Here is a 21,222-nt window from a genome sequence, read left to right as displayed (position 1 = left end):
TGCCTATAATCCCAACAGTCAGGAGGCTGAGGCAGAAGCATCAAGAGTTTAAAGACAATATTGGCTACAACTGTGAGCATGAGGTCAACCTGGACAATATGATTTCTAACTTATATTTGGAAGCCATGTGAAATTTGGTGTGAAAGATAGGTGGCTGATTAAGAAAAAATCCAATGAAGTGACACCTATCTAGGTCAAAGTTTATATTCAACAAATAAAAAACAAGAAACAATTCAATGAGTAAGACTGTATGAAACTATACAGAACGCATTAGCATACTTAAGACAACAAAGGAGAAATATTAGGCTCCCTCCACGCTCTACTAGTTTTCTACCATGTAAACGTGTGAAAACAGACACATCAGCAAAGATATTTTAACAAATGCATTTAATTTTTATCATTTGTAAGGAAGTTATAATCCATGATGGTCAGGGTCCTCAATAAACTAGTAATTTTAGAAATACAAACTAGTTTTAATCAAATCAGAAATTCTGACCAAGTTTTCTTTTGCCTCCCATGGTGTCTTCAAAAAATTCAATTTGTTGAGCTACCTACTAATACAAATGTTTACATTGTAGCTTATATATGACAGAGAAAATATAATGCTGCTTCCTGTGGATGTTTCAAGTTACTGGAAGCTTCAGCATTTAGCTTTCTTGGGTGTTGAATTTTTTTTCAAATAATTACATTGTGATGCTTTCATATTTCCAAGTAAATGATGACCCTAAATGCACTCACTGTTTTCATAGTGGCAGAGCTTTCTTTCATCCAGGAGGAAATGGAGAAACTTTCAGTCTTACTGCCACAAAATTCACACACATTATAGCAGTATGGCTTAGCAGCCAGACTGCCTTGGTTCTAATTTTGGTTCTAAATATCTCAGTAAGTCACTTTAGGGTGTAACCTATCTACTCACTGATATTGAATCTAGGGCCACCAAATTCAAAGAATGGTGGTAAAGAGTACGTGACTTAACATACCTAATGCATTTAAATTATCATCTTGTATACAACGGTAACAAAGGATTAGTTATCAGTACTTAAAAAGTATGAGGTTCCTGTTTCAGAATAACTAAAAGTATACTGTTTTAAGATCAGATTGTTAATGACTCCACTGTATACACTTGCCGACCAACATTATCCTAGTCACATTCTTCATCCTTACTAGTAGATGCTTGGCCATTTACATATCAGAAATAATTTAAAGAATATATGTATATTCTAAAATAAAAAGATACATGGTTTCTAGTATTGTTGACACTTGTGAAGAAGTGCTAATTCTTTACTATAAACTGATACATGATCTATTTAAATATTTGCTGGATTTTAAGTTTCTAGTAAATTGTTCTCTGTATCCAGAGGTTTTCTATGCATACAATTAATATGGAGCTTGCTACAAATTTATATAAGTCATTAATGTGTATTTCTATATGTAATTAAAATTCCTGAGGATATCTTACTCAGAATACTAACTGGTCTACTAATGGTAATGGCAATTTTTTAACTGTCAAAAGTACACATCATGAGTAATATTATCTTCTGAAATATACATAAACTATGGCATGGCTCCATCTAGTTAGTTAACTTTGGTATTACTTTACATTGCTTTTTTTGGTATTACTTTACATATACTTTTTGGTGCTGAGAACACATCTTCCTTAGCTATTTTCAAAATACAATATAGTTAATTAGTTACAACCATTATACAATAGATACTCTAAAAGAAATTCTATTTGTTCTCTATTTCCAATAAATGTTATGGTGAGAATCTAAAAATAACTTCAAAAGAAGTTTGGGTATGAAGGAGATGGCTGCTGTCTAATGGGCTTTGGAGAGACAGTTGGATTCTAAGGGTCCTACTATACAGCTCTAATGCACTGTGAACTCACAGCTCCAGCGACCCTTAGGAATGGGGCCTGACTGAAAGGAGCACAGGGTGTGCTCTGAAATGTTAATGTTGTTCCACACCTTCCTTCTCTGCTTCTCTTTGCAGTAAGGTGGGCAATTCCCGTCCACCATGCTTTTATGCCATATTCCTTCTAGCATAGGTCCAAAAACAGTATGGCCAGGCAACCATAGGCTGAAATCAGGAGCCAAAGCAAACCTTTCTTTACGCTGTTTCCCTTGGGAATTTGTCACGGTGATAAAAATTACTAACACACTATCCTAATCCATTTGTGCTCACTAAAACACTAGAAATCTAGAATCTGTGCCAATATTTTACTGAATTAACAGTAAGTACTTCACATTTTACAACTCTGAAAAGTAAAGCATATCCCCAAACTAATTTATTCTAGAAGTCAGAGAACCAATTCTGGCTCCCACCATCTTACAGTTTTATTAGAACAGCCACATCTAACAATTTATGTGTGATTTACACGTTTCTCCACTACAGCAACAGAGAATAGAAAGATGGAGGAATAGCAAGATGGCGGTGCAGCAATCAAGACTGCAGGGCCCTGGAAACCTAAAATAATAGTTTCTTACCCTAGGCCTACGACATTGTTTTCATCAAGTAAGGCAAAGAACAACAAAGAAAAAAAAAATGGCATATCCACCACAGAGCTTAATGCAGTAACACAAGTCACCTATTGATCTATTTCGGGGGGGGGGGGGGGGGGGGGGGGGGGGAGCTGCTAGAATTACTATGAAGATTTTGGTTTTTTGTTTTTGTTTTTCAAGACAGGGTTTCTCTGTGTAACCCTGGCTTGTCCTGGAACTCTCTCTGTAGACCAGGCTAGCCTTCTACTCACAGAGATCCAGACCAGGCTAGCCTTCTCACAGAGATCCACCTGCCTCTGTGTCCCAAGTGCTAGGATTAAAGGCGTGTGCTGCCACTGCCCAGTCTATGAAGAACTCCTTTTTCTACACAATTCCAAGTTCAGTACAAAATAAATTGCTTTAAAAATAAGAGTTCTGTTACCTCAATTCGTGGTTTCTTTGCTTCTGCTAAAACTTCATCTGCAGCTCTTTTGACTATAAGAAAAAAAGCAGCAAGTAAGTGTGCACTTTAGGAAAGGGGAGTTTAAAGGTCAAAGATAAAGACATGGTGTACCTTGAGTAGACCGCTGAAGACCTATTTCCAGGGGGGCGCTCCTATCTATGCTGGCTGATGTTGCTAAAAACGGAAAAGAAAAATCATATAAGCAGACCAACATCTGAGCATTTATTTTGGATGTTATTCCAGGGGAAATATTCAAGCTTTATTTTATTTCTTATATCCATAGGAGGATTTCCCTAGGTAAAATGATTTAAAAAGCAGCCCTACAAAAGTATTTTAGTAACAAGATGACTCTACATTTGAACATCTGTGACAGAAAAAATGATTTTTAACAATTTAGCTTACAAACTAGTGAGATGCTAATTACTAAAGTTAATTGGTCAGTTCAGATTATACTCCTCTATAAAAAACACACATTTAGTGAGTATGCTTTCCCCAAATACTTAAAAATGCACACTATCATATTAACATGCAAATTTTAGTCATTCACAATGGTAAGACACTTCTAACCATCCTTCAAATTATTTTGGGTGACTCAAAATAAAACTATTAAAAAAAAAAAAAAGAAGAAGAAGAGTACCTGGCCCCTTCCACCAAGTTCCTACTCCCCTATATAGCTAGTTTTTGTCTTATATATCCACCTACAAATACAAGAAATACAAATACTGTATTTGTACCTTTGTACACAAAGGCAGCATAATACACAGAATATTCTAAAACTTGTTTCCCATTTTAAAAAAAACACCTTTTACATACCAGTACGTAGGGTAGTTCCCTAACTTCTTTTTCATTTTACAGCTATGGGGTATCCTGTTGTATGGAATAATTATAATTCATTTGACTGGTTCCCTATGAGTAGGCAGATCAATTCTAAGCAGTTTGTTATTACAAACAGCATGAAGAAACTTCACATGTATGCTACTTTTTACATTTTAATATAATACTCTAGGATAGTTCCAAATGTAGGAGTTCTATTTCATCTGAAATGAACGGTCAACAACTTCAGGAAGATTATAAAGTAACACAACCAATGATGCCGAATGCTCCCTTGCAGCCTCACCAGAGCTCACTGACAAACAGCAAAATTTAAAATCTTATCTTTGTATCCTTTAAATCTGCAATTTATTATAAAATAAATCATATCTACAAGTGATTTATCATCTTTTCTGTTAATTATATGTTGATTATAACTATTCAAGTTGTTGGTCTTTTATATGTCTTTTTTAATAACGTCACACTTCATATGCTAACTAGTATAACTGATTCTATAGTTGAAACATTTTCTTAGTATATCAGGCCTTTTGTTTTTTCTCTTGTTTGTTTGTTTGTTTTCAAGACAGGGTTTCTTTATGTAACCCTGGCTGTCCTGTAACTAGCTCTGTAGACCAGGCTAGCCTAGAACTCAAAATCCACCAGCCTCTGCCTCCCAAGTGCTAAGATTAAACGTGTTCACCACCACCACCCGGCTGTTTTTTTATGATACAGGACTTTTTTTATTTTTATCAAATATTAACTGATAATCCTACCTTCTTCCATTGCTCTGACATGTCTTTATTTAAATGTTAAATTGATGTATTTCTGGAGTCAGATGCACTATCATCGTACTATACGGCCAGTTTCTCATTTGTATTTCTTATCTAACATATGAAAGTTATTTTATTAATGTATTTACTCATTCTCAGTTTTTAAATCATTAGATCTTTAAGTTCTACACTCCAGAATGATTAGTCTGTTCTCATTGCTTTTCCTCAAATTGTTACTTTTACCAAGTGAAATTTAAATTTATGTAGTTCTATTGTTCAAGAAAAGTTGTCTTTTGTTGAGATCATGCTTTTAAACGTGTAGTTCATGTTAACAGTTAATGTCTTTAAGCTATTAAATGCAATGCTATCTTAACTACTTTCAACTTTTTCATTGAACTAGTAACATGTTTTAAAAATATAAAAAAAAATACTAAATTTGTCCTATAGGAAACACAAGAAATTATGTGAATAAACAATTCATTGAGACTCTCCTAAAGTGAAGAGATTTACCAGGTGCATCTGAGACACTTAGTAAAACTGAAAAATCCTACACTCCCTTCATACATTTTTTAGGAGAAAATCCTAAGAAGAAAAAAAAATTATATATATATATTTAAAAAAAACAGGTATACCATGATTCTCATGCTCCAAATAATTAAATTTGCTTTGATTTAAAACAGATAAAAAATAAAAAGCCTGTTTTTGATCTTTCCATCTCAACTGCCTTTGCAGGAATGGAATTCCTCCTCATTCCTCATTTACCTTGTATGAAAGTAACAAGACATTTACATTCTATACAATGCCCAGCATAATTCAATTTAAAAATAAGCATGGAGGGCCAGTGAGCTGACTCATCAGGTACAGCCATGCTATACATACCAGCAATCTGAATTGGATTCTCTTTTTTTTTAATGTATTTATTTATTATGTCTACAGCATACATGACTGCTGGCCAGAAGAGGGCACCAGATCTCATTACAGATGGTTGTAAGCCACCATGTGGTTGCTGGGAATTGAACTCAGGACCTCTGGAAAAGCAAGCAGTCAGTGCTCTTAACCTCTGAGCCATCTCTCCAGCCCCTGAGTTGGATTCTTGAAAGCTACATAAAGGTAGAAGAAGAGAACTGACTCAAAGTTATTCTCTGACCTCCACATACAAGCTGTGGCACATACACCCACACACACACACAATCTGGAAAAAACAACTGTAAAAAGTTACACATATGCAGAATGAAAATCACACAAGAAAACAGTCCTGGAGGTCTTCCTATTACGCACTCTCTAACACACCAACACTACAGCTTAAAAACATGTGGCAGAATGTTTAACGTAACTGCTATTAATGGCTTAATGATAACAATAAATTCCATCGTAGGGAAGGTGAGATCTATTATGTTCCTATAATACTAAATGTAAGTATATGCTACAAAAAAATTATTCGTTCATTCAACTACTATATGCTGCTGTTCTAAACTTTTTAATGAGTAGTAAAATAAGACAATTGAAACAACTGTTCCTTTAAGGTTCACTCTCTAGTAGACAATATCCAAGTAAGCAATAAATATAATTTCAGATAATAAATATGGTATCTGTTTAGAAAATAAATAGGATGATTACATATAGACAGATATGAGGGTGGATGTTATTTCGTATTTTAGAATGGAGAGATGTCTTCACTGACAGAACAGTACTTGGAAGACTATTTGAGCATCATGGAAGATGACAGCCCAGTAACCACACGGACAACTGAGAAGACAGAAAGAAATGCAAACGCAGAGGCTCTGAGATTAACTAAACCAACTGAAAGATCAATACACAGGCTGCTTTGGTGATGGAAGATGAACTCAGAGATTTAGACAGAAACATGGTCATGGAGTCCACACGGTAAGAAGTATGAACTTTATCCTAAGTGTGCTAGAACCCACAAATAGCCTTGAGCAGACAAATGGCACAATTAAATTTACATGCTTTTTCAAAAACAAATCTTGTTAGATACAGAATAAGTTGTAGCAAATAAAGAGTAAGAACATATGAGAAGGTTTTAGCACAAAGAGAAGTGGGACAGGGTTGGGGTAGAGTGGAAAACTGTCACAGTTTTCAAGGGAGAGAAAAGGACTTACAAATGTTGTGAATATGTCAGAAAATCATTTCACTGGGGTTTAAGGTCTAAGTCATTGCATGAAGTTACATAAGGTACCATCCCTTCTTTCTAAGATGAGAAGAACAGACTCACTGTTTTGTTTCATGTGGGTGGAGACGGGAAGGAGTAAATTGGGCACTCTATTTTGAACATGCTCAATTTCAGAAGCCTGTTAAACATTTAAAGGAAGATGACAACAGTAAATTTATAAATATGAAGCACAGTCACTGGGAGATGTATGCAACTGACTCTTGAACATGGGGGTTGGGGCACTGATTCTCTCATCAAGTTGAAAGTTCACGTATAAATTTGACTTCTCAAAAACCTGCTCAAAAGAATTAATACATTGCTGTTTATCAGAAGCTACTTAACAATAACATAGGTAGTAACCCATATATTTTATGAATGTATCATATAATGCATACATAATATATAATGGAAAAAATATCTAAGAACTGCAAGAAGTCACTTTTTACAATAGCATACAACATTCTGAAGGGATAATCTCATTACAAGAGTACATAACGTTTTAAGCAGATACCTGTGCTGCCTGAGCTCACTAGAACTGTCAGAGGAAATCATTATAAAGCTGTAACATACTACCCTTGATTTTATACAGTTATGACTTAATACTGCATTGTATGTTTACATTTCTCTCAACAGTGAATGGTATCAATATGGTATAGAAATACTATGTGACTAGGTTCTGATAAGTTTTAATTGTGTATAATAGACTTTTGAATTATAAATGAATAGATAATTTATATATTACATACCTTTTTGTCATTGTACTTTTTAACTTATTTTTAAATTAGTATATAACATGATAATATACTTTTCATAATTTTTTTGTGATGGCTAATGTTTTTCAAAACAGTCACAAATCTTAAAAAAAAAAATCCTCACTACATATTAGTAGACTTGTACTTATCAAACCCATGTTGTTCAAGGGCCAACTACATCTGGAATTCGGCAATATGAATAGGATATTTACAGCATAAATCTTGGAAGGGGTCACCTAGAGATTTTAAAGTTACAAGAGAAAAAGAGCCATAGAAAACTTCCTAGCTAGTTTTATGTCAACTTGGCACAAGCTATGTGGAAGAGGAAACCTCAAAGGAGAAAACGCCTCTGTAAGATTATCTGTAAAAAAGCCTGTGGTGCATTTTCTTGACTGATGACTGATAGGGTGGGGGGCAACTCACTGTGGGTGATATCAACCTTAGGCACCATGATGGTCCTGGAGGCTGTAAGAAAGCAGGCTGAGCAAGCAATGAGAAACAAGCCAGTTAGCAGCAGTCCTCTACTCCTCCAGGGCCTCTGTATTAGTTCCTACCCTGACTTCCCTGGATGATGGAGTACGAGCTGTAGGATGAAATAAACGCTTTCCTTCCCAAAGTGATTTTGGTCATGGTGTTTCATCACAGCAATAAAAAACCTAAGACGACTTAGGTACAGAAGTGACAAAAATACTCTGAAAGGTAAACAATGAATAGAAAGAATACCCAAAGTCTAGGGTCCCAAAATGCCAAGTGAAGGACTTCAAAGAAGCACTCTCCAACAGTATCAAATCTTCACAGGTAAAGGGGGTAAAAGGAAACAAAGATGTGGCAACTCTCAAGTTTCTGACTTGATGGGATGGTGAGGATGAAAGCTAGGCAGGAGGAACCTGGAGCAGGCAAAGAGGAAGCAGTGATATTATGTCAGTTCTTTTTTTTATAGTACTAAAAAGAAAACAGTGATAAATAGAAATATGGAATCAGCCAGGTGGTGGTGGCGCACACCTTTAGTCCCAGCATTCGGGAAGCAAGACAGGTGAATGGAGCTCTGTGAGTTCAAGGCCAGCCTGGTCTAAAGAGTGAGCTCCAGGACAGCCAGGACTACATAGAGGGACCTTGTCTCCAAGAGAGAGAGAGAGAGAGAGAAATGTGGAATCAAAAATAATTTTTAAAGAATAGTTATTTGTACATGTATTCTAAAAGGTAATGATTCAGAAGAAAGGAGAAAACAGTAAAGCAAGACAGAAATAATAATTTACAGAGACAAAAGTCTTTGATACTATGAACAGAATCCTCATGCAAGGGTGGAGAGACAGCCTAACAACAGACAATGCTGTGCAGCTGCAGGGAGAAGCACACAGACAGCTTCAGGTAAGGTATTTAGTGGAAATACAAACTTCCCACTACATCTTATTTCATAGGGAAGATTGGAAAAAAAAAAATGTTTAAAAGTGGGAGCAATTTTAAAACTACTCACATGCTTCCCCATTGAGATATCCAAGTAGATCTTTTCGGTCAGGTCTTCTAACCACAGGAATATTTTCGGTCTGAAGCCAAAATTTTAAATTAGATATTGAATGGAAGCAACTATGAAACTTGATAAATATCATGTAATCTCTGAATTTATCTAACAATCCTTAGTAACATGTATTTAAAGTCACATTTGTTTAAAAAAAAAAAGCTAAAAATTAACTAAAATTCTTGAAAATTTCTCAAATATTAATTTTCAGTAATTTTACTTTGGAAATTGCAGAAAGAAATTCAAGACACTTGTTTGAAAGTAAGTAATAACTTTATCTTTTCTCAAAGTATCAATCTCAGGCTTTCTCAACCCTCAACTTTACTTTTTTTGTTTGTTTGTTTGTTTGGAGACAGGGTTTCTTTCTCTGTGTAGCCCTGGCTGTCCCAGAACTCACTCTGTAGCCCAGGCTGGCCTCAAACTCACAGAGATCCGCCTGCCTCTGCCTCCTGAGTGCTGGGATTAAAGGCGTGCGCCACCACTGCCCGGCTGTTACTTAATTCTGAATTGTACTCAGGATGTTATGCACATACAGGGACACTATCTTTTCAGTCCCAATGTTGACTCACTTAATACTTTGTCTGTAGTGCTTTTTTCCCACACGCAGACCAAACCTCTTCGAACTATTGAACTGAAACTCTTCCAAGTGAACTACATAAACCACTAAATACAATTTTTGATAATTAACAAGTACATGAGAAAAAATGAACTCTTAAGAAAATGTTAATTGTAGTAGTTTGCCACATTAGAGCCATGTGAGGAGCTGCAATAAGAAGTTGGCTCAGCAGCTAGAGCTCTGGCTGCTCTTGCAGAGAAGCAGAGTTTGATTCCCAGCACTTCTGTCAGGTGGCTCACAACCACCTGTAACTCCAGTTCGGGGAAAGGGTTAGATTCCTGTGGCTGCATCTGGTACCTGCACTCATGTACTCATGTGTACTTAAGACACAACACAGCCATATAAGTAAAAATAGCACATCTTTTTAAAAGATGCTTAAAACAAATAAAATGTACACTTAGGCATCAAGTCATCTTTGGGCCAATGAATTTTGCCATTACCACTATTTTCCTTTATCATTTTTCTAATGTAAAGAGAGTGAAAGAAAAACTGGTTGCCAAGGGATTACATAGATTACAACCTTTGTCAACTATTATAAACAACAATGAAGTAATAAGAACCCTTAGTATCACTAGCCAATTACCTCACAATGACCCCTATATGTCACAACACCCAGTACTTGCACATACTTTTTTCTGACTTAGCTGAACAAATAAATCACAGAATCTTTTTTAAAGGTCAGGCTGAATTTTAGTTTTTCCTTATGAGTAAATATACAAGTTTAAAAACCTACAAATACTTCTGTCATTGTCATTTTATAAACAGCCTACACGGATTATTACACAATCTCAGAGTCTGCTAAGATATTTCAGAATCCCTTCAAGTGTGGCGCACACTGGAGCCATCTAAGAAACTGAAGGTCTGCTGACACTAGAGGCCCCAGGGGTCAGGAGCACCTATCTACTCCAGGAAGAGCTGGTGTGCAACAACCAGCAAGAGCATGGCCACGGAAAGAGCAACCTCTGCTCTGCACGACCACAGAAGGTTACATGTCTGCTGTCCCCCTGGAAAGTCCTTAAGAAAACAAACGTCACATCTTACAGGACTTGGAAATCCTGGGGTCCACAGTAACAACGGTAACTGGTATGAACCACAATCACTCGACAAGAATATAATCTTTAAATCTCTAAGTACTTCAATTATTTAACAAACAATTCTAATTGCTTGATTCACTTTTGGTTTTTTTGTTTGCTTATTTTTTGGGTTTTTTTTTGTTTTGGGTTTTTGGTTTTGGTTTTGGTTTTTTGAGATATGGTTTCTCTGTGGAACAGTCCTGGTTGTCCTGGAACTCGATTTGCAGACCAGGCTGGCCTCGAACTCAGATCCATCCACCTGCCTTTGCTTCCCAAGCTGGGATTAAAGGCGTGCACCACCACCGCCCAGTGCTTGATTCAGTTTTTATTTAAAGATCTAATAAAGAACAATGTAATGGTCAATTGCTAATATTTTCCCTACTGCTTAACAGTGATTTTTTTAAAATGTATTTAACACTGAATGTTTCTTGCTCAGAAAAGCAGTCCTACTGAATACTGAAGCCCATTCAACGATGAATCCTTTCTCAGCTAGTCCAAATAACAAGTTACTATTCCAAAACCTCAGCTATCACTGCTTTGAAGGCAAGTCTCCCACAACATACTGCAATGCAGCAGCAGTGTCAGACACCAAAGAGTGGCTCTACTGAAGGCAGGCAGGTACAATGACGGTGCCTGTGAAGGGTCTGTTTTAAGAACTGTAAAACATGAAAGTACTATTTTAAATTAATACAATGCAGTAAAGTATGTACTCATAAGTTAACACAACATTTAGAATGGATATTTGAATATATCAGCAAGTCCAACCCGACCAAGGGATCTGATAAGGCCCTCACTTTCAATAAAAGCTAAAGGGCTGGGGTATCTCTAGAAGAGTATTTGCCAGTATGCATGAAGCCCTAGGTTCAATGCCCAAAACCATAGAAACAAGGCATAATTCCACACACATCTAATCCAAGCACTGACGTAGAGAGGCAAGAGAATCAGAAGTTCAAGGTCATCCTCTACTACATAGGTGCTGAAGGCCAGCCTGGGCTACATGAAACTCGTGTTCCTCCAGCGCCCAAAAAAAAGTATCTGGGGAACCATCTTATTTGGACATTTATGGCAATGTGCAATGTCAAACTCAAATAAATCTGAATCCTATTTACTTATCAATTTTTAAAAGTCTCTTGCCTTTGGAAGAATCCCACCATAACAATCTCTGTAAAATGAAGCATTTTTAATTATTTCTAATGATTTCCTCTCAATAATGAATTTTCAAACACTGAAAAAGCAGATAAAACTGAAAAACAATACATCTGTCACTAAAGTACCAAAATAACTACACTGTTTAAAATTCTAAAAGTATCTGTTCATGTTGAATTTATTTATTTATTGGGAATTTCATACTGGAGTACTGAATTTACATCATTTTTACCCCTCCCTGCCCTCTATTATGTTTATACTAAGAAAAGTTTTCTTGAAATTAAACTCTAGTTCTGAATTATCAGAGTTCTTCCACCAGCTTACACATTTTTGAAACATCTATGAAAGTGCTTTTAAAACTTCTACTGTTATGCTGGGCAATGGTGGAACACGCCTTTAATCCCAGCACTCAGGAGGCAGAAGCAGGCAGATCTCTGAGAGTTCAAAGACCAGCATGGTCTACATAGAAAGCCAGGAATGTGCACAGAAACTCTGTCTCTAAAAACAAACAAACAAAATGTCTATACTGTTATAAACATTACCTAAATTTTACATGAATAATGAATTGTCAACTAAAACAACTGAATAAATCACATAGCAACTTAATATTGACACTCCAAAACAATTTCAGACATTTGAAACCCATGAGGGAAAGTTATCTACACCAAACACTAACTGTTTAATCAGTGAAATTTTAAAATGAATTCTACTTACAGCTGCACGTCGGACATAAACAGGATGAGAAAGGTGTACATTATTAAGTAGAAATAAGATAGAATCCAATGTGTAGTATTCTCTGGGTTGGCCTTCCTTTCCAGTCCTAAAATGATTAAAACATGAGTTTTATTAAGATTTTTAAATCAATTATTTAACCTCAGTTATATGTACTCATTTATATATCTACCTGATTATCTAACAATGTAGTTATAACAGCAAAAAATATATATGCAATACAAACTCTTATAAGTGAGTTATTGTGGCAAAAAGACAAAATAAAAAAAATGAAAGAAACAGGGAGAGCACATAAATTCATACTCTAAAATACTATATATACTTTTTTCTTTTCTATTTTTAAGACAGGCAAGGTCTCATATATCCCAGCTGGCCTCAAATCGGCCACACAACTGAGGGTGGCATGTTGTATGTGGTGCTGAAGATCAAATACAGGAACTCATTCATGCAGGGCAAGCACTCTACCAACTAGGCTACATCCTCTGCCTCACTTTACACATATTTTAAAATAAGACCTAAATTGTGTTCTGAGCTCTGTCAACAGAGAAAGCAACCCAACCAGCTGCTCAACGGGAAGATCATTCAAAGAAAACTAACTGCTCAGGGGAAGGGATCACTAGGGCTGGCTGCACTTAGAAAATGAACATCTTTCTAACAAGTTCTAAACAAGATACTGCCGTACAACATCCTCAACAATACTCTGAAAAGGAAACAGGATGAACTTCAATGGCATGATCCTTGTAACATCTCTCAAACTAGACCAGTGACACAAAACCAAAATATAATTCTGTGATTCAACCATGTAGTCTTGGGAGTACAAGCTCTATAATGCTAACACATACACAGCTTTCCCCTTTTCCCTTCCCCCTCCATCTGTAGTTATGATGTTAAACTATATGAATCTATCTGAATGCAGCTCAATGTAATTTGTCCTAAACCTACTTTACTAGGTTCTATTATCACTTTTCTTTTAAACTGATACATCAAATCAGCCACTACTCCTTAATTATGTACAAAGTAATGGTAAAAAAGCAAAAAGCACTGAATGCATTAAGGGTATTAATTAATCTTTTATATATGTACATATTTAGTTGTGCATACATGTAGAAAATAACTATTGAAGATTTGATATTAAAAGTTTCAAGCCGGGCGGTGGTGGCGCACGCCTTTAATCCCAGCACTCGGGAGGCAGAGCCAGGTGGATCTCTGTGAGTTCGAGGCCAGCCTGGGCTACCAAGTGAGTCCCAGGAAAGGCGCAAAGCTACACAGAGAAACCCTGTCTCGAAAAACCAAAAAAAAAAAAAAAAAAAAAAAAAAGTTTCAATTGTTTTTAAGTTTTACTTTTCCACTCATTTATAAGCTCTTGTCAAAACATGCTCTTTCGACAGGTGGTGGTAGCGGTGCATGCCTTTAATCCCAGCACTTGGGAGGCAGAGCCAGGCAGATCTCTGTGAGTTCGAGGCTAGCTTGGTCTACAGAGCAAGATCCAGAACAGCCACCAAAACTACACAGAGAAACCCTGTCTGGGGGGGTGGGGGGTGGGGGGGAATGCTGGTTGCAGGATTCATATCTAAAGATCTAAAGTATACAATTCCCTATACTGGAAGTCTATTCCACCATTTCACTCAGAATTCGTATCCATTCTTTAAAAGTTACTCATCTGTTCATTCATTTATTAAAGGAAGGGACATTGTAAAATGGACACATGTCAAACACATTTCCATGAAACCCTCTCTAAATATCACACAAACACACCTAGAAGAAAACAACTTTTTTTTTTGGGGGGGGGAGTTCAAGACAAGGTTTCTCTGTGTTGCCTTGGCTGTACTGAAACTGACTATGTATAGGCTGGCCTGGAACTCACAGAGATCCGCTGTAACCTGCAGAGTGCTGAGATTAAAGACGAGCACTGCCTGTAAACAACTGTTCTCTTCCTAAGCAGCTAGAAACATTTCGCATCAACTTAATCTGTTTCATCTTTTCGAGCTAAAATAGGTTAGCCTCCAGTAAGGCAGGAACCAGGGTTTTCAGCTTTTTTCTATTTCTCAATTTAAACTTATTTATACCTTGAGGGTTGTTTTTTGGTTTGGTCTGGTTTTTGGTTTCTCTGTTTAACATGGCTGTTCTGGAACATGCTTTGTAGACCAGTCTGGTCTTGAAATCAGAGATCTGCCTGCCTCTGCCTCCCGAGCGCTGAAATTAAAGTCGTACACCCCTACGTCCACCATATCTTGAGTTTTTTTAAAGAAAAAATATTCATTAAAATCCAATAATTCTGCGTAATTTATTTGAAGGAGTAAAACACGGTAAACTCAGAATGTCACTTAATCGACATTTCAAAAAGAGAATCAGTAAGTCAAAAGAAATCTTAAAATTTTCTAGTTCTTTAATTGACCATTCATGAAGTCATTCAAACAAAATGGGTACCAAAATTCTGACTCCATGATTCTAATTATCAAAGTGAAGCATCAATGACAGTAACACCATTAAAGAGGCCCCAGAGGATTATTCAACTTGATCCTCGGTGACTTCTTGAGTGACTTAAATTCAAGGCATGCATGGATCAATATTTCCAAACACTCCTCTTTCGGGCGCTTTCCGAAAAAGCAGAGGATCAATTTCTCAGACCCGTACGTATAACTCACCTCCATTTCACCAGTAACTTTCTCCCCAGTAAAGCCCTGCTTTCATCTCGAACACTGATTTTTGCAGACTTCCAAACTCTCCCAATCTCTTTCTTTCCTGAACTTCAAGTCTATTCCTTCCCCCCCCGCCCCCGCTTGAGGAATAACACCATTCTCCCCAATGATGAAGGGGAGGGGAAGAAAAAAAAAAGAAAGAAAGAAAGAAAGAAAATTACCCAGGCGCTCCAAGAGCCTGGGGAGACAGTTGCAACACATGGCAGCCTGAGGGCAAAAAAAAAAAAAGAACAAAAAAAAAGCAACTCGGTGGCCGCCAGATGCTGTGCTTTGTGCTCCTATACCTACGTTCAGGTAGACGTGCACCAGCCCCACAGGGCGCGGACAAACCGATCCACATGGGTGAGCACCCACTGGGAAAGTCAGAAACTCCCAGGGTCCCTTTCCCTGTGGCTTCTCCAACACGGGGGAAAAAAAAAAAAAAAAAGACTTGACCGCTTTACAATCCGCTCCCCCTCTTCCCTCCACACCCTCAAAGTGCAACTTCGGCTCCAGAGAAGAACTTTTTCCACCACCACCACCCCGCTTCCCCAGCGCACCCGTTTTTTCCTCCCGTCCCCGAGGGACTCGGAGGGGGAGGAGGGGGTCCAGGGGAGGAGAGGTCGCCCGGGGGCGCCCGACGCGACCCCTCCAACCACCCCTAGGCCGGAGCCACGGCGCACTCACCCCCACACGACATAGTTGGTCTTCACGTTCTTGGGCCAGGAGAACTCCCCGAAGATGACTTCGTCTCCCTTGACCACGATCTCCTTCTTCTGGATGTTGTACTGTCGCAGGACGCTGAGCACGTCCGCCATCTTCGCCCCCCTCGCTGCCGCCGCCGCCGCCGCGGGCCCCGGGCACCGCCGTCGCCGTCGCCGCCGCCGCCGCGCCCTGCCGCCGCCGGTCCCCGTCCGCCTCGCCCTGTCCGGCCGCCGCCGCCGCTGCCGCTGCCGCTGCCGCCGCCGCCGCCGCGAACCAACAGCCGCCGCACTAACAGCCGTCCGCGTCTACGACAGCAGCACGGGCAAGTAGCCACCCAGGCCGCCGAGGACCCCGCGCTATATAAGGCAAGGCCCGCCGCGGGCTGCCCGCGGAGAACGCCTGACGGACCCCACGCTCCGACCCGCGCCGCGGGGCCGCCGCCAGGGGGCGCGGCGACCGCCCGAGCGGGCGAGCCTCCCAGACTCCCGCCGCTGGGGCGGGGGTGGGGTGGGGGTGACGGACGGGACACGCTCGCTGCCGAACTCCCGGGAAACAGGGAGCCAGCCAGCCGGCCACGCTGCTCCTCCCTTCATGCAGAGGAGCTTTAAGTGCAACTGGGCGCGCACCGGGCGGGCGAGAGCGCACAGCTTGCACCCCGGGCGGGCGAGCCGAGCGTGCCGGGCGAGCGACAGGTGCGCGCGCACCTGCCAGAGCGCTTCTGGACTTGCGGCCCTGGAGCGCGCGCTGAGGAATCGACTTTCCGAAAGCTTCGCGGTGCTGTGCTCTCCTTCGAGCAAATTGCCGAACCCGTAGAACTGTGGGCATCCGACCCACGCTTAGAGAAAGGGCTGGAGGTCCCCGTGGTCAGGATAAGCTATGACAGAAAACTGGGAGTTTGGAATGTGGACGTTTTGGAGTTTAGGTTGAGTTCTGATTCGGGGGTGGATTTGCAAAGAAAGACCAGACGAGTCGGCTGGAAAACTACTCTTGCACCATTCACAACGCTCGGTTAGTGGACAGAATAAAATTAACACGAGATTAAGCTGAAAGCATCCTACAGAGTCTACGAAATAAATTGTTGACTCTTCTCCTTCCTTGGAAATAACTTTTTCCATTCGGTAACTTCTCCCAGGTAATCACAAAAAGCCTCAAATGGTTCCAGGTTGTGAACAGAAAAAGAAATATCCTTAAGAAACCTCAAACTGTGAATTAGACCACTTTCGGACCACCGGGTTTTTTATTTTTGTTTTGTTTTGGTTTTCGAGATAGGGTTTCTTTGTGTAGCCCTGGCTGTCCTGGAACTCACGCTGTAGACAAAGCTGGCCTCGAACTCACAGAGATCCCTCTGCCTCTGCCTCCTGAGTGCTGGGATTACAGGCATATGTCATCAAGGCAGGCCAGACTACCAGATTTTTAAGTGGCACTCAGCAGGTTTATTGGTACACTTATGGTTATGGGAACCTAGAAATTAATTCTACATACCATGCATTGGCTATGTACCCTAAACAAACATATACTTCAAGCTGAGTATTTCTTTCTCACTTCTCTTACTCTATGAGGAGGCACAATTTCATAATTGACATAACCAAATTTCTTGACCTGTTTTGAAAAAAAAAATGAAATTTTGTTGTGTATGGCAAAGAGTATTTCCGATTTGGAAGTATGGGGTTAAAAAATGCCTATCCCACAAAAGATGCCCTCCCTTCAATGTGTCTCTGAACCTCACTGCAAATGCAGGTAATAAAGAACCGACTGAGCTTGGATATCCCATGCACATCTCTGTATTTATGCCTCTATCACAGCGCCCCGAGGTGTTTGGAATAGAGTTTGCTTCTGGTTAATAGACTCCAGTGGTCTGGACCCCATTATTTGCACAACTCCAGGACCCAACGGTCCTCTTTATTTGTGTGCTTGCCTAGGAAATGAAAGGACTATAGACCTATAAGAGCATATGAATATCTAAAATATTACTTGGTACAGTAACAGCTCCTAGAAAATATTGAATTAATAAGTGAAAAGATAAAGGCTCCTAGTAAATTTTTGCTTTGTTTTGGTTTGGTTTGGTTTTTGTTTTTCAAAACAGAGTTTCTCTGTGTAGCTCTCTGTCCTCAAACTCTCTTTGTAGACCTGACTGTCCTGGAACTCAGAGATCCACCTGCTTCTGCCACCCAAATACTGGGGTTAAAGGCATGAGCCACCACCACCTGGCTGTAAATTTTGAAGTAATAAATTCACAGATAATTTTAAAGAAGCTAAGGATTCGTGATGAGTTAAGAAAGTCAACAGTAGTACTCCCAAATGATTATGAATTTTATTTCATATACAAATAATTTCTAGGCAATTCCTCTTTTTGATTAATTTATGTTTTTAAGGTTAATAATTCCTAAACTCAAAGTTGTAAGATATGGCCGGGCGGTGGTGGCGCACGCCTTTAATCCCAGCACTCGGGAGGCAGAGGCAGGCGGATCTCTGTGAGTTCGAGGCCAGCCTGGGCTACCAAGTGAGTTCCAGGAAAGGCACAAAACTACACAGAGAAACCCTGTCTCGAAAAACAAAACAAAACAAAAAAAAAAAGTTGTAAGATATGTGATTAGTTATTTATTGTTAATAACAGTTAAAGCACTGAAATTTTTACAGCATTGTTGTTATACAAATACCTTTAAATTGGCCCTCTAATGTTTGTTAAGTCAAAAATGTCAAAATATAATAAAAGATAATAGTGGCAGTAGAACCAAAATGTGGGAAATTAACCAGAAAAGATACTCAAAATAGCTTTATCTTGGGCAAAAGCTGTGTACCTCATAGTAACACATATATGTTAGTGGTAACCAACAGCTCTCTAGTTTGACTTAAGACCCATCCAGCAAGAGGGAAATTATACCTGGTACTGAAAACTAGCTATCTACCCAGGGCTAGTAAAGTCATAGATCTTGAAGGAGAACTTACACCCACCACTTTACTAAACCTGCATAATCCCTAACTACATCTACCCTATCTTAGGAAATCCAAAGTTTTATACCTAATTTACTTTGTATCATATCTAAGGAAAACTGCAACTATAACTATCTAGTCTTCAACTCCATCAAAGACCACAGAAGGATTTATTATCATTAAGTAAACAAAAAGTACATTGTAAACAACTTTCAAAAACTCTAGAAATGACAGAGACATCTGACTGCCTGGACAATCACCCAAAGTTCCTCTGCAACATTGGGACATCCATCTTCAGTCTACATGCCCATAGTATCTGGCAGACTTTTCAATGAAGTAAGAAATTTGAAAGACTGTCCCACCTATATTGACCAAGTTTGTCAGTCACTTTCTTCTGTGTCCTGTAGAATGTCTGACAGTTTCTTCTGTGAAGCAGGAATCCTGAAGGACCATCCCACCTTGTTTTAGCAAAGTTCAGTGGTCACCATCCTATAGGTCCCGCATGTTTAGTTTATACAACATTCTGTCAAGCAGTTCAGACAAGAGGAGCTTCTTGCCCAAATGGCTAGTCTTGCCACATTGAAAGCAAACTCCATTAGGAGTTTCTTCGATGCCCATCATCTCTGAAGTAAATTTGTGCTGCCAGGAGCAGATGTGTGTCATTGTCATGAAAAGCCCTAAGTTAACAAAACATTTTAAATGCCATATTCTGTAGATCTTTGAAAAGTTTGAGGACCATATATCTATCTAAAATAGATCTCTATATGATCTGGAAAGCATACCTAACATATCTGCAATTTTGATGGTTATAAATGACTAACCAATAAACTATGTTTCTGATTATCCTATATAGTTTATAATAATAGCTTTTTAAAAACTAGAACTTTACCCTACATTTCCAAATGAAATGCATAGTCATAATACTGCACACAAAAATAGAAACATACATACAATATGTTGTAAAAAAAAAACCTTAAATTTGTATCAATATACAAAATCATTTAAACAATAATAGAAACATATATACAGTGTAACAAAAATAACTTTAAATTTGTATCAATGTACAAAAATCATTTAAACAAGAGCAGAAACATATATACAATGTAACAAAAATAACTTGAAATTTGTATCAATATGCTATATTCCCCTAAATGATAACAAACATTCATAGCCCACCAAATAACCAAAACCACCCACACCCCCCAACTCTTAGGAATGTAGGCCTAGTTTTCTCTAGTCTGCTTCCTGCTGTCTGTGAACAAAGCCATCTTTTTTAGGGGCTGAGAAAATTTGAGATAATGGCCAAGTCCTAGCCACAACCTTTGTTGATATGTATCACCTGTCAAGAATCAGGAAGTCTTCCCCATGAAACCTGATCCATATTAGTCCTGAAGGAATCCATAGCCTCTCGTCTCCTGTGGGAACAGAACTCCAAACATTTTTTATTTCCATTTGAAAAATACATTCTTTGACTTTTTTTTTAAAGTTAAGGCATTCCTAAAGTATCTAGGTTGGTTCAGTTTAGCAGTCCAGTTCATAACCCCATGCCTCTCAGCAGCTATTGCTTGCTTGTCAGCATTCAAAATTAGAAATCAACACAATACTATATACGATACAGACTCCCTTTGTGTTTCCCATCTTGCATGGCTTTTTTCTTTTATATTACTTTTACCATCTCTTTAAAGACTTTACTTTTTTAAACTCTTTCTATAACTGCCTGTACTTATTTTCTTTTCTTTCTTAAACCTACACACATTGTAAAACACACTGGAACCTGTTTAGAGGTATTTTTTTTTTTCCATCTGGACCTCTTTTACTATGTATCTTTTAGCCTTTTTTGACTGTGTAAGCAAACCTTGAAACTGCTAACCTACATCTGGCTCCTCATCTGGACCTCTTGTACTATGTATCTTTTAGCCTTTTTTGACTGTGTAAACAAACCTTTAAACTGCTAACCTACACCTGGCTCCTCCCGGCTGCTCTCTCAGCTGGCTCTGCCTGCTTGTAGTTTCCGAGAGTCAAACCTAAAGCTGGGGGTCCGTTGGAGGTTTGTTTGACGTGGAATTGCATTCAACCCCCTAGCTATGGATTGTCAGTGCCCTGCACTGTTTCAGGCGTTTTTTACTAGTTTTTTGTTTCTATTTAGCATGAAAAATGCTGTTTAAGTACTTTGCTATACAGCACGTTTATTAAAGGAGCCATATCCTCTTTTTTTTATTCCCAAAGCTTTCTCAAGCCCTATGGAAATATGAGCCTCACATTGGTATGCCAAAATGTTGTTTGTTTTTTGCTCTTTTAAAGGGGCCTAGTACTTAGTTCCCAAATAAATCATACACGGAGGCTTATTATAACTTATAAATGCCCAATCTTAGCTTGGCTT

General features: G+C 38.7%; 1 protein-coding gene across 2 annotated transcripts in view; it reads right to left on the bottom strand.

The window, feature by feature from the left end:
- The window catches only part of Cdc73 (cell division cycle 73), a 112,258-nt gene extending 96,175 nt beyond the window's left edge, over positions 1-16,083 (bottom strand). The window contains exons 1-5 of one of the 2 annotated variants that reach the window (XM_037211342.1): positions 15,894-16,083; positions 12,511-12,616; positions 8,920-8,989; positions 3,055-3,117; positions 2,923-2,975 (exon numbers count right to left, since the gene is read on the bottom strand). In XM_037211342.1, coding sequence (XP_037067237.1) covers positions 2,923-2,975; positions 3,055-3,117; positions 8,920-8,989; positions 12,511-12,616; positions 15,894-16,024 — 423 coding nt within the window. In that variant the 5' untranslated portion in view covers positions 16,025-16,083. The remainder of the gene's footprint in view (positions 1-2,922; positions 2,976-3,054; positions 3,118-8,919; positions 8,990-12,510; positions 12,617-15,893) is intronic. The other variant, XM_028884611.2, reaches the window with a different exon arrangement.
- Positions 16,084-21,222: the final 5,139 nt, after the last annotated feature.

This window comes from Peromyscus leucopus, chromosome 15, assembly GCF_004664715.2.
Source record: "Peromyscus leucopus breed LL Stock chromosome 15, UCI_PerLeu_2.1, whole genome shotgun sequence".
Taxonomy (NCBI): domain Eukaryota; kingdom Metazoa; phylum Chordata; class Mammalia; order Rodentia; family Cricetidae; genus Peromyscus; species Peromyscus leucopus.
This window is presented reverse-complemented; position numbering and strand designations above follow the sequence as displayed.